Here is a 12177-nt window from a genome sequence, read left to right on the forward strand (position 1 = left end):
GGCCCTCCTTGCCTTTGAAACCAATCGGTTTTACAACAGGAAGTTCGTGTGGCCGGTGCAGGAGCTTGCCCCAAAAGAAAAGTGTTGCGACTTTGCTCAACTATCTTTGTAGGCTGCGAGTTCATTCGAGTTCCAATCACTTCCGGATCAAAATCCGCCAGTAACTGGAACTCTGTGCTACACGATAATCAATATTACTGAAACTTGAAGGGGATATCAAACTGAAATTCGTGACTAGCAGATTCCAGGTTTAATGGATAGATGAGCTCAAGCAAGAAAATGACAGGAAAGGTGGGTGAGTTATGCCATGGAAATTTTGAGGTCTGATATACCCCGGTGGCCATGGGAAACATGGAAGATCTCTTCGAGAAGTCCACCGCGACCAGTCATTTATCCGGATTGAAGATCTTGGATGGCGTTCTGCAAACTGTAATAGTGCACTCGACTACTTCCGACTTGCAAGCTTCTCTGTGTATCAGGTTTAACGCGTTCACCTGAGTGTGAATTTACACGCACGCCAAGGTGAATTAGAATAAGTAGCTGAGCGTCCCCTTTAAACGCCGAGTGCCTAGCCTCATAGTACCAGAATACTCTACGTGCGCCGGTAGGTCACTAACAGCCTCCGATATCCCAGTATTTATGCGTTTGCAGCTTGCCTAAGGTATTGGGGCGGCATTGGACAATGAACATGCTGTTCTCCTGGTCCTTAATTAGCACAGACACCTTTCGAGGAACTCGTGTTGATTGATATCGGAAAAGCGATTCTCGAGGGATCAGAATACTATGTAGATCCTCCGCCGTCGGTGTCGGAGGAAGCACGCGGAAGTGGAATCCTTTATTCAGAGGGGCACCGTTGCCATCAGGATATTCTTGAAGGTATCCTACCACAGCCTACTACATAGCTACAGCCTGGCTTAGTCTGGTATACGCAGTAGTAGGTATCAATTTCCCACTACGAGTCCGAAGCAACCGATTCAGGGTTGCCCCTAAATTTTGATGAAATCCTGTTGGGCCACTCTAAACAAGGTTGAAGTCCAGCCTGGCTTATATGACCACGGACGACGTCAACATTGTGACGTACGTTAGACTGGTCACGAGTCTAATGTTGGAGCAAATGACCTGCAAGCATCTCCATCATAGAACAAGATCTGATGAACATGGTGATGCACCTTTGTCGATTGCGTCCACTACTGTTTTAAAACTTTGAGGAGAAAAGCTTACAGCAATCGAGCCAATACGAGCTCTCGTTATCGATCGTATGACATGATATCGAATCGATTAATATTGTATTTCGAAAGAAGATCAATATGAAAATAAGTATCTCTACAATGCCAGTGCATTCGGACCGAGTATTAATGTTCATTCGCAATAAACCGTTGAACAAAACTGTCAACGTGTGTCAACGTGAAATCATGAAACGTCATGGTAAAGGAGCTTACCCTTTGTAGAACAAAAAACGCCATTACTATGCGTACAAGGGTTCTCACATATTTCCAATCTTACTCTTCCACGTATGCGCTTTCTCGAATCCGTTACGACCCGTTCGGTCTGGATATCAGTATGGACATTCGTTGAGCACCTTATCAAATATTCCAGCGAACCACTCACAGTCCATCAATGTCCTCTGTATTTCCTCCTGATTCGTCATGACAAAAGGACCATACTGGAAAACAGTCTGATCGAGAGGCTCCCCGGCGACCTTTTGCCGAAAAAATCAGGAATGGTCCTCTATAAAGACAGTGTACTTACCAGGACAAACGAAGTGTCGTCGGTTGCAGCTGTTAGTCGCACACCAGTCTCACCGTCCGCATGAGAAAGAACGAGAGTGTGGAAAGCATCATTAACAGGACCGCTTTCACCGACGCTCACTGCACCCTTCAAAACTAAGGAGAAACGTCAGTCCTTGACAGAACCAACACATTCGACCAACATACTATAGACGAATGCTGTCCAACCGGTAGCTGTCGACAGTGTCAACGAACTTCAAGCGTAGCATCAAAGAATACATACGAATCTCTTGGAACATGGTTGCGCCGTTCTTCATCAACACGTGGAAGTACCAGCACCCGCCAAGTGGTCGCACAGGTGACTCAACGCCATGGCTCTTCCCACTGATGACTTTGATGCTGATATTGCCGTCTTTGCCTTCAGGGTACGCTACTGGAATGCTGGAAAACCAAGCGTCAGAGAAAAAGAAAGAGTTTTCAAAGCACATAGACAATCGACATACTCCTCAGGGTCCAGTTCTTGATAGGTCGGTTCCTATTTCAAACGTGATGATAAAGACCAGACCCTCAAACCCCTACTAGACTTACCGTCATCTTGACCTGTAGCACGTTCGTCAGTTGTGTTATCACACAGCAACATAGGCATGGGACTAACGTCCTTTGGTAGGTCTACCCAAAGCTGCATTCCTCGGGGCTCGGGCACGTTCTTTCCATGCACGGGCATCTCCGCGTGAATGATCCCCTTTCCCTGCATGACGGGCCAGTTGAGATTGACGGCGCATACAAAAAAAGTGCTGTTCACTAACGGCAGACATCCATTGGACACCGCCGGTTTTGATGGTCCCTGTGAAGTTGTATGTGTCAACGCATATCAAGATAAATTGAGAGAAACAGGCATACCAGAATGTCCTGCGGAATCCTCATGGCGACTTGATCTGTACAAAACATCACATCACGCCCGCAGCACATGCCATAAGTAGAATTCACTTACCCTTCGAGCATGTACGTTACGGTTGCCTGACCACGATGGGGGTGGTCGGGGAATCCCTGTATGAATAATTGTATGATCTGTATTGCGCCCACACAGGACAGGAAATCAACTTACGGCACCCTCGGACACATGGAAGTGATCCAGCAACAAGAAAGGCGTCAAATTGCGCAAGCTCGCGCTTCCGATGGACCGTCGTACGAGTGCTCCAGCACCCTAACAATTGGATATAAGCCGCTTCGGAGATTAACAATCGTTGAAATAGACACACCTCAGGTGTCTCAACAGCCAGCACCTTCTTCACAACATTCCTAGATATCATGTTCAAGGCCATTTCAGGTGACTCAAGCTTAAGAACCGGGATAAGAGACAGGAAGAATAAGCTGGTGAGATTAACAATGGTGGGCAAACGGTGGATTCTGAATCTCGGATAGAAGAGACGACGTGTGAGACGAATTTATATACCCGTCGCTCGCTCGCTTGGTAAAGGAGCTCGATCAGCGATAGCGCTCAGCTTAGAAACAATTTCATTCTTCACCATTGCGGGGAGAATGTCCTCACCATGTCGGACGGCTGAATAATGTCACTTGCTCTTACAGGGGACAAATTACCCACGCATATCCGTACCTCGCTTAGCATGGTTCAGAGTTCTCACAAGCTCACACACCCTCGTCTATCACAGACTATATATGTTTGTTTCATCCTCACCATGGGTCACTTTTTAGTATTTTATTCACATCGCGCCAAGAAATGACGGTGATCACTAGAAGTGGGTCACCGGTAGAGACGTATCGTGGAACTGGAACTGTAGCCATCTATCGCTGATCTCGTGAACGAATCAGCCACTCCAGAACAGAAATCACACCATTTGCGAGGTCGTGCCCGAGTCTCACTGGCAGATGCCTTCGAGAGCTTAGTACTAAGTGGGCTGCGGGTAAGCAATGATATGCAGTGTTGGAATCACTGGCTATCACTGATCATGGCATGAAGACAGATAATTCTCAACGGTATCCGAGGAGATCTTGGAGTCTGCCGATCTTCCATGGTATAGGCTCATTGTTTTATTCTAACACCCGCTCTATTTGATTGTACGAGCGGTCCGAGCTACCCCTGGTGGCATCGAGAGATAGTCATTTTTTTTGTAGCTTCATGCTCAAAATCTATGGAGTGGAGACACGTGTGGAACTTCGCTTCGACTGATAATTTCCGTAAGAGCCATGTTTTGTATGCGTGTGGCTCATCCACACTTCTTTAGAGACCGATGATATCTCGAACTCGGCGCCAAGCCAGGTCTTAGATATTCCCAAGCTCGCTCCGATTGATCGCCGTTTGATCGCTAACTCGGAAGATTGAGTTGTTCAGGAAGGTGTGGCCTTTTACTGTTCTTCCGGTTGTATCGTGCCGTGGCGGAGTCGCGCTATGATTTCATATTTGTTAATGACTTATAACAATGGTTAAGTTCGAGCTGTACTCGTGGCCTTCTAGAATTCCGATGGAGCCTTGGAGCGTGCAGCTGCCACTTCAATATTGCGAAGTAGAACCACTGGAAAACGGCGATGGCCGGTCAGACGAGCTTCGACCCACGATGTCCTCAAATTTCAAAGTTTGGAGCCTACAGCTGGAAGCGCCGATTGTTTGGCGCAAAGCTCTGCTTGCCTGCTGTGATATGATGACCTGTCATCTGGAATTGTGCGGTATGTATATTCTCAAGAACATTTCGGGAAGCAGTGTGTATTCGAGATATAAATCAGGTGTTGCCATCTTCAAGATCTGGTGATTGCTGTGTTGAAATCATGATATGGATGCGGTGATTCGGTCAATTGTTTTAATGCCAAATGAATTATTGTATTAGGTTTGTCGTACGATCCAGTGATTCCAGTCAACATCAAGCGAGAGCTCGAGTCGTAAAATGGCAGAAAGAAAGAATATTTCATTCTAACCATTTACGCATGAATGTTAATGAATGAATTTAAATTTTATATTCGGTCGCCATCTGCTTGTAGCACACGTCACGTGGCGACCGATGCACAAGCCACTTCAAGCTTAGATTCAACGGTCACCTAAGCACCTTGCTACCCAGGGTCTACAATGTTGGGTATTTTGTCTCCATACGAATGTCCCCGCTGATTTCTGAACGAATTTAAGTTGTCGGTCTCACCGGGGGTATCGCAACGGGCAAATCAACTGTGTCCACCCTCTTCAAGTCCCGGCAGATACCCGTCATCGACGCGGACGTCCTCGCACGGGAAGTAGTGCAACCAGGAGCAAAAGGGCTCACACAAATCGTCGCATGCTTTGGCTCTGAAGTGCTGTTCCCAGATGGCACCCTCGACAGAAAGAAACTCGGTGCCATTATCTTCAATAACGAGGTGAAGCGGAAGAAATTGAATTCCATCATCCATCCTGCTGTTTCGCGCGCCATTCTCTGGAATGTGTTTTTGTGCTGGTTGAGAGGAGAGAAACTATGTGTTGTGGACGTCCCTCTTCTGATAGAAGGAGGGCTGTGGAAATGGATGGGGAAAGTGGTCGTGGTGTATTGGTACGTTTCTCTCTGATACCTTTGCGTCTCATCCACAGCTACGACCTATCGTAGTTCAGCAGACATTCAGCTGCAGAGGCTCATGACGCGCGACAATTCGTCTCGCGAAGATGCTTCAGCACGCCTTAATTCGCAGCTTCCTATAGCGCAGAAAGTAGAGTATGCCGATATCGTCCTTGATAATTCTGGCACCGTGCAGGATCTGGAACAGCAAGTTCGTTTGTGTCTTATGAAGCTAGAACGGATAGCTGGGTGGTCGTGGAGGCTCAGTTGGCTTTTCCCTCCATTTGCTATAGTTTCTATGCTATGGACATTGGGATGGAGGTCTGTGAAACGATCACGACGCCAGAGTCGGGGGCCATTCAAGGGAATTTAGATAACACGATGCATATCAACTAAGTGCAGAGTCCGAAATGCGTATCATAAAACATCGATAGTGTATGCGTATTGTCCAACGCTGTTTTGTCTCATGCAGGAAGCCCGAGCAATCCACGCTTGTCGAAAATCTCATCCCTGAGCATGACAATTCGGCTATCAAGCCTCGACGACAGGTCCGTCTGCTTTGCGGACATTGCATATGCTTGGTCTAGTTTCTCGCTGGCGCCCGCGAGCACGCCTTCCCACATCGTCATGGCTTCCTCCGGCTTCATGTTTGTTCCCTTCACTTCTGCCTCCTTCAAATCGAGCACGGCGAGCTCGAAGGCGGAGACACCTCCAACCCATGAGCTGATTTCGACATCAGGGGCCCTCTTTAGCGCATCGAGGAGGAATGCGCGCGCAGCCGTATACTCTGCGAGAGTACGATGAACGATGCCGAGGAGGAGTGAGCGTATTGCGAGCTCGTCAACAGTATCGAGGTCATCGTTTTCAGTTTTTGCAACTGATGTCGCCAGATACTTGCTCTCGATATCAGTGATAGCTGGGGTCAGCGAGGACCACTCCTGGATATGCGCTATGGCGATGGAGCTCTCAATACGTGCGTGGGTATTCCAGACTATGTAAGATCAAGTCAATGTTTCTTGCTGAAGTCATCTTTTAAATACGCACAAATCGCAATTTCTGTTGCAAATGAAATAGTAAAAAAACATAAAAGAAACACGACGTGAAACGAACCTTCTGCGGGACTGATCCTTATAGCCTCTACAAATCGATTCTCATCTCCTCCAAGGCGAGCCTGCTTTCTCTTGTAGAAAGCCACTATTCCAATGTGAGGTTCATTGAACGTCAAAGGATTGGTTCAAAGGACGACGAACGCTTTTTCTTAATGAAGGTTTCTGTTGGCATATCTCTACCTGAAAGCTTCCGTTTGTCGAGATGGTCGGGAATTTTGTCCAAAAGCTTCTGAGCTCTATTGTAATCTTTCAATGAGAAATAGCAGCCTAGTAAGGCAATGGTAAATAGTATGGTTAGAATAATGTAACTATTGGCGCACCAGCTGCAATGAAGTAGTATGTCGCGTGACTCCTGCGTGACTGATAGGTTAGTTCGAAGGTATGTGAAGAAGAAAAAGATAGGGAACCAGCTATTGAGTTTAGTAATGTCCAGGAACTGCTTTGCCGTTTCTTCATAGCGACGATGCGAAAGGAGCGTCCAGGCCAACTCAAATGTGAGCTGGAAACAGTAGAAACAGAGGTTAAAGACAGGAAAATCGCCGTCACAATCATGATGCATACCAATGTGTCAGCCTGAGGGAACGATTTTTTCCTCTCAGGCTTCAAGCCATCCCTCAAGGTCTCAATCGCGCCTTCGGTATCATATGTCATGCGCTGTATCTTTGCCTGACAGGGAATAAGAATGAGAGAACATTTACGTTGAATAAAACATACCTTATTCAGAATCCACAAGGAACCATCAGGGTATCGGCCATCTACTCTGATTTGGGACGCCTTAATTGAATGAACTGAAGGAGAAAAATACTGACCTTGAAACTATTGCCTTGTACTGTTTGATAATGTGCGCCTCGTCGGCCTGATACCCAGAAAGAAGAAGAACAACCCCGTGGTAGGTCATAAGAACCAACCTTTAATTTGATCAATACAATAGGCATCGATAGCTATCGAGGGGACGTACCCAGCAAACACGGAATGAATATCACTCCTCGCGGCAGAAACGGCAAGAGCCTGTAGAGCTAGCATGCGATCGTGATTGAAGCCAAAAAAGCCGACAACATTCCTGAAGCGGCGTCAAGGGGATGTTACTCGCACAGTCAGCAACATACCTAATCTTTGCAGGTAGGAGAGAAAGCACTAGGTTAAACAACCCATATCCTGACAACCTTGAATTCAATATGATAACACAGAGGTGTGAGAAAAGGTACCGAACGCGGTTCCGGACAATACGAGTTCCTCGACGGGCCCGCTTGGCGGATTTGTCATTGTCCCTGGGGCGGCGACTGAAGCCGGCGGAGCGAACCACCTGCTAAAGAAGCCTGACTTAGACGCGGTATTTGGCTTAGATTGTATTGCTGAAGAACGCAAACTTCTATCAGAGCCTCTACGCGATGGTAGAGGGGTTGTTGCGGGAGTTGCGTAGGACTGGAGACCATTCGGGTAAACAGTCTTGAAGAGTCTGATGACAGTCGATGAACATATACGGTGTATGAATGACTTATGACAACGCACTTGTTAAATTTGGAATGGGCACTACTCTGACATTAGTCATACATAGCACGTCTCGATTCCAAAACTCGCCTGTTAAGTTCATACCTGTAAAAGCATTGGCTGCAAGCAGGACACACATATGAAATAGGACTCACACACACTGCAGGTAGCCCCGGTATGACTCGCTGTAACCGAATATAAGAAGCGAGCATGCGTTAATATGGTCAAACATACCTCAGTGCATGAGTCAGGCCAAGCAGAACGACAGCATCGGCATGCATGACTTCCCACTCCATTCCAGCGTCGAATCGATGGATCGAGGGTAATGATTTTGCCGCCCGTGCTTGTTTCTTGGCGCCTGCTTCCGAAGCTGTAAGGCAGCGAGTAGCTTCGTCCATTAGACCCGTCTGCAAAAATCAGTCATTTCTAGAGATGATATACTAAGTAATCAACCAACCTCCATACCAAGGGCTGCCTGCAAAAATGCGACAACGCCAAGTCCTAATAAGTGGAAGGGAGCGTCCTCAGATTCAAACACCTTCTGGGCTGCATCGATATCATTTGCAAAGAGGTGATCAAATCCTTGTGTCGCTGAGCGCAATAAATCCTCAGCTGACAGGGTGGACGCCATAGAAAGTGAATGGTGTGGTTTGAGACCAAGGAGGTGACAGCGATGTCAATGAAGTGCGGCACCGCATCGGCAGGTCCGGCGAAGCCAGAACGGGTCGGAAGCCGGGCTCGTGTGGCAGATTACTCAAGCTCAAGGCTGGCCGCAGTGCCTCAACGGTATTAGCATCCTGAGTTAAACAGTAGGCTTTGATTCAATATCACCATCAACTGCTCATACTGCATCGACGCAGTCTAAACGGATGACAGTGCGAACCATCACCACCAGCACCCTCAAGACATTGAAAAATTCAGTCATCGGCAATCCCGCCGCCAAACTAGCCCTTGCTCAGGATACAGCGCTCATTCATTTGTACGTGACACCACCTTATGCATGATACAGAGCTCATTGTCATCTGGCTAGGCTTGTCAACTGCATCAAGCACCCTTCAACGTCCTATGTTGATACTCAAGGATCTCATGATGACATTCGTGTTGAATCCGCCCATGTGATTGCGTCTATTTCCTATGGCATGTGTCCATATGATAGTCTCTTGTTCAAAGACCAACAGTTCATTCCAGGTTCAGAGGTCGCTCTAATTAGCTTGATTCACGCGAATGCTCTTCATGCGTTCCTCTTTGCGCTGTCAAATATGAAACCCCACGATCCTGTGCAACTAAAATCTGCATTAGCGCGGGGTTTACGAGTGTTATCCACGGCCATTGCTGAAGTCGTTGGTCCATCTCAACTTGGTCTTCGAACATGGAGCCCCGATTTGCGGAGTGAAGCCAAGGTCGCACTGAGCTATCTTTTCGAGGTAACTTGAATTCCTTTAGTCAAGGTGTGCTCATGTTAATAGGATCCAAGTTTGATTGCCTCAATATATTTCTCCCACTCCTGGCTGATCCTTCATCTCAAACAAACATTGCTATTGCACAGCTGATCAGTACAACTGTCCGCTCAGATGCTCATCGGAACGCCGTCATAGAATGGCTGCCTCCTGCTGAACGCTCCAAAGAGATTAAGGGCAGACGCGGTTGGGAAAAAAAGGAAATGGTAAATTCTAGTTCACCAGCCAGACAAGGTGGATGGGTAGTCCGGCTTCTGGTCAATTTCCTTCAAAAGAAGGACATAAAGGTTATTCCATTATTTATCAGCAGCAAGTGAATCTGATACCTCAAAGTTACAAGAAGCCGCGCTTAGCGCAATATCATCCTTGGCAATGGAAAATACTGTGGTTGCGAACACACTCGCAAGAGCCTGGCCTGACACAGGTAAGCACGATTGTCAATATTTGATTAGGACTAAATGTGATGTTCTGGCATGAGTTGACCCCCCCTTGAACATCGTTTTAAATTTGACGAAAAGTAGATCGACTGATGTGCAGCTTACTGCATCTCTGTGGTATGTGTTCAGTTTGATCAGACCCTTCATTCAATGTTGACCACCCTCAGCGCTGCTCACGTTCTTCGAGCCAATGCAAGCCACCATCCAGGATCGATAGATTATTCTGCTGCTCTGAATGTTATCCATGTTATCAACCGGGTGCTCTCTTCGTCGTCTGAAACTACACAGAACAAGATTAAAACATGCTACACTCTCTGTAGGAGAACATCACTCTTGTCTCAAGCAGTCATCTGATTTTGCATCAGATCATCTGGTGAAAGACGATAGAGATTTGTGCCGAGAGGTCTATGAACGCGGAACATTGGAAAAGGTAGTTTTATTGGCGAAGCACATCACTCCACTTGAAAGGACGTCGGAATGGGAAGAAGACGAGCCTGAGAGCATCCTTGCCCTCAGAGAAGTGAGTGCCATCTTTTCATCAGGATGTGCTTACCTATTTTTATATTACAGGCGACGTTGACTGTGATTGCAGCAATCTCGCTCTTTGATAATAACATTCGCCGGGAAGTTGCAGATGATCTCCACATCGTCCCCGCGATACAAGTCTCCTTGTCACACAAGAACATTGGTATCCGCCACGCAGCATGCACGTGCCTACGCGCACTTAGTCGTGCAGTTTCTATCATCCGCACAAATATCGTGGACAGCAAAATTGGAATGGAGCTCTTTGCGATATTTAAGAAAGAAGACGAGGATCCAAGAGTGACATATGCAGCTTTGAATACTATTTGCAATTTGGTGAACGATTTCTCACCGCTAAGGCCGGTGCGTCGCGACATTTCTTTCAAAGACCTATTTCCGAGCAATTCTTTCCTCAGAAACTATTGGACCAAGGGCTCCTTCCGCGACTGATGCAACTACTTGCTTCTGACGACATAAATATGAGAGTTGGTGCTTTGTGGGCAATGAGGAATGCCCTCCGGAAAAGCGATCCCAGCACAAGACAGACGGTAATGACACATCTATGCTGGCCCCGGCTCGTCATGTTCGTTTCAACTTCTGTGCTGCTGATAGACCGTCTTAACGTCTGTTCCACAGGCTATGTAACGATTCCAATACTGAAATTCAAGAACAAGCCATGAGTATTCTGCGCAACCTTGCAGAAGACGAAGAAGGGGTGGACTACGTATTTGAATATATCGATAAGGAAACTCTCGCCAATTGTATTACTTCTGGCCTAGAATCCTCCAACGAGGATGTGACCCATCATGTAATTCTCAACTTTATTCCGCTTGGCAATCTTCACTAACGCAGCGGATGAACAGACTGCATGCTTTTTGGCGAACATCGCAAATGGCTCGCGAGAACAACAGGACTTCATCTTCGCGCACGCACACATCATCCACGCCATGCACGACTGCATGACCGATGCCAAGTCCGACACACGTTGTCCCCTGATCTCTTGCATATTTTCCCTCGTCCAGTCTAACATTCGTCGGAAGCACGAACTCAACGAAGCAGGGATTACCTCGACGCTGCGGCACATGTGTGACTGGACTGGGGGTGTCATAAGCATGAGCCCTGGGGGCCACCATCGCATACACGTCGATGACGACAAGGAGGCGGCGAAATTGGCGCGGTCGGTCTTGGATCTTTTAGAGCATAGTAATATTGGAGATCTACTGTAGCAAATGTGTGATTTACAACGATGTAGCTTTTGGTATGTTATCTACATCTCCAGGTACTTGCCTGTTCCTACTTGTTCAAAATGACATGGTGCGGGTGAGTAATATAATATCCAACTATTTGAGGACGTACGGGTCTTACGTTATGTAGACGTGCGGACAAACTTGAGGCGCCAAGCCAGTCTTTGCGCAACCTATGATTCGCCCAGTCAGCAGGTGCATAGCTGCAGTGTATAGCACAGTAACCAACAGCATACTCGAGAACAATGTCTCAACTTGAATCAGACTGTCAACGTTTCATGCCTCATGGTATAGGTTCGTGCTAGCGTCAGCGACACCTTGTGGGGTCAAGTGATTATGTTTGTACGGAATACCATTCACGCTATAAAACCAACCTTCGATAGACATACCGTTTGCACAACAAGAATATTATAACAGAAGAGAAAAGACCGACCGTAATACACAGTAAAATACGTTCTGGCGATATAGAAACTCAAGGCAAAGAAGAAGTCCGCACCGCATGGCTTGATGGAAGAAATCGCAGCAAACATCGCGCTGTGCAATGTGACATGAGTATAAGGAGGTGATGAGTGCAAAAAATCTATGAGCGGAAAGAAGTAGATGGATGGGACGGACTGGTGAGTCTCCATCAAATAGCCCTCTTCCTTGGGTTGCCTGCGCTGT

At 47.0% G+C, this 12177-nt stretch overlaps 4 protein-coding genes across 4 annotated transcripts; 2 read left to right on the top strand and 2 right to left on the bottom strand.

The window, feature by feature from the left end:
* Positions 1–1489: 1489 nt before the first annotated feature.
* Positions 1490–3323, bottom strand: HD556DRAFT_1465650 (RmlC-like cupin domain-containing protein; the record flags this gene model as incomplete). Its single annotated transcript, XM_041308349.1, has 12 exons — positions 2987–3323; positions 2833–2931; positions 2719–2774; positions 2628–2662; positions 2534–2571; positions 2383–2475; positions 2231–2262; positions 2011–2168; positions 1935–1961; positions 1750–1883; positions 1609–1699; positions 1490–1548 (listed from the first exon to the last, which is right to left on the bottom strand). Coding segments are annotated over exons 1-12 (885 nt in total), but the record flags the coding sequence as incomplete, so codon positions are not given.
* Positions 3324–4271: 948 nt separating this feature from the next.
* HD556DRAFT_1431141 (dephospho-CoA kinase-domain-containing protein) lies at positions 4272–5630 on the top strand (the record flags this gene model as incomplete). The annotated part of the gene is made up of 3 exons (XM_041304980.1): positions 4272–4278; positions 4861–5254; positions 5309–5630. The coding sequence occupies 3 exons, from the start codon at positions 4272–4274 to the stop codon at positions 5628–5630; spliced, it is 723 nt and encodes a 240-aa protein (XP_041162617.1).
* Positions 5631–5675: 45 nt separating this feature from the next.
* On the bottom strand, positions 5676–8485 carry HD556DRAFT_1465656 (outer membrane protein Iml2/Tetratricopeptide repeat protein 39; the record flags this gene model as incomplete). The annotated part of the gene is made up of 16 exons (XM_041308350.1): positions 5676–6248; positions 6302–6313; positions 6368–6451; positions 6508–6633; positions 6687–6718; positions 6774–6865; positions 6928–7032; positions 7081–7126; positions 7176–7274; positions 7325–7426; positions 7473–7521; positions 7572–7822; positions 7876–7896; positions 8010–8039; positions 8089–8261; positions 8312–8485. The coding sequence occupies 16 exons, from the start codon at positions 8483–8485 to the stop codon at positions 5722–5724; spliced, it is 1923 nt and encodes a 640-aa protein (XP_041162618.1). The 3' UTR covers positions 5676–5721.
* A 115-nt stretch (positions 8486–8600) lies between these two features.
* HD556DRAFT_259250 (armadillo-type protein) lies at positions 8601–11736 on the top strand. Its single transcript, XM_041310050.1, has 14 exons — positions 8601–8663; positions 8715–8833; positions 8885–8991; positions 9043–9278; positions 9329–9598; positions 9645–9735; positions 9790–9865; positions 9916–10064; positions 10114–10268; positions 10319–10633; positions 10687–10853; positions 10907–11078; positions 11134–11590; positions 11645–11736. The coding sequence occupies exons 2-13, from the start codon at positions 8724–8726 to the stop codon at positions 11494–11496; spliced, it is 2211 nt and encodes a 736-aa protein (XP_041162619.1). The 5' UTR covers positions 8601–8663; positions 8715–8723; the 3' UTR covers positions 11497–11590; positions 11645–11736.
* Positions 11737–12177: the final 441 nt, after the last annotated feature.

Source organism: Suillus plorans (genome assembly GCF_016647745.1).
Source record: "Suillus plorans strain S12 chromosome Unknown HD556scaffold_16, whole genome shotgun sequence".
In the NCBI taxonomy this organism is placed as follows: Eukaryota; Fungi; Basidiomycota; class Agaricomycetes; order Boletales; family Suillaceae; genus Suillus; species Suillus plorans.

Coding starts and splice junctions, on each gene's coding strand:
- HD556DRAFT_259250 (XM_041310050.1), top strand. CDS start 8,724: ATGACAGTGCGAACCATCACCACCAGCACCCTCAAGACATTGAAAAAT. Junction 9,866..9,915: donor CAGCTTACTGCATCTCTGTG/GTATGTGTTCAG, acceptor GACCACCCTCAG/CGCTGCTCACGTTCTTCGAG. Junction 10,854..10,906: donor TGCTGGCCCCGGCTCGTCAT/GTTCGTTTCAAC, acceptor TCTGTTCCACAG/GCTATGTAACGATTCCAATA.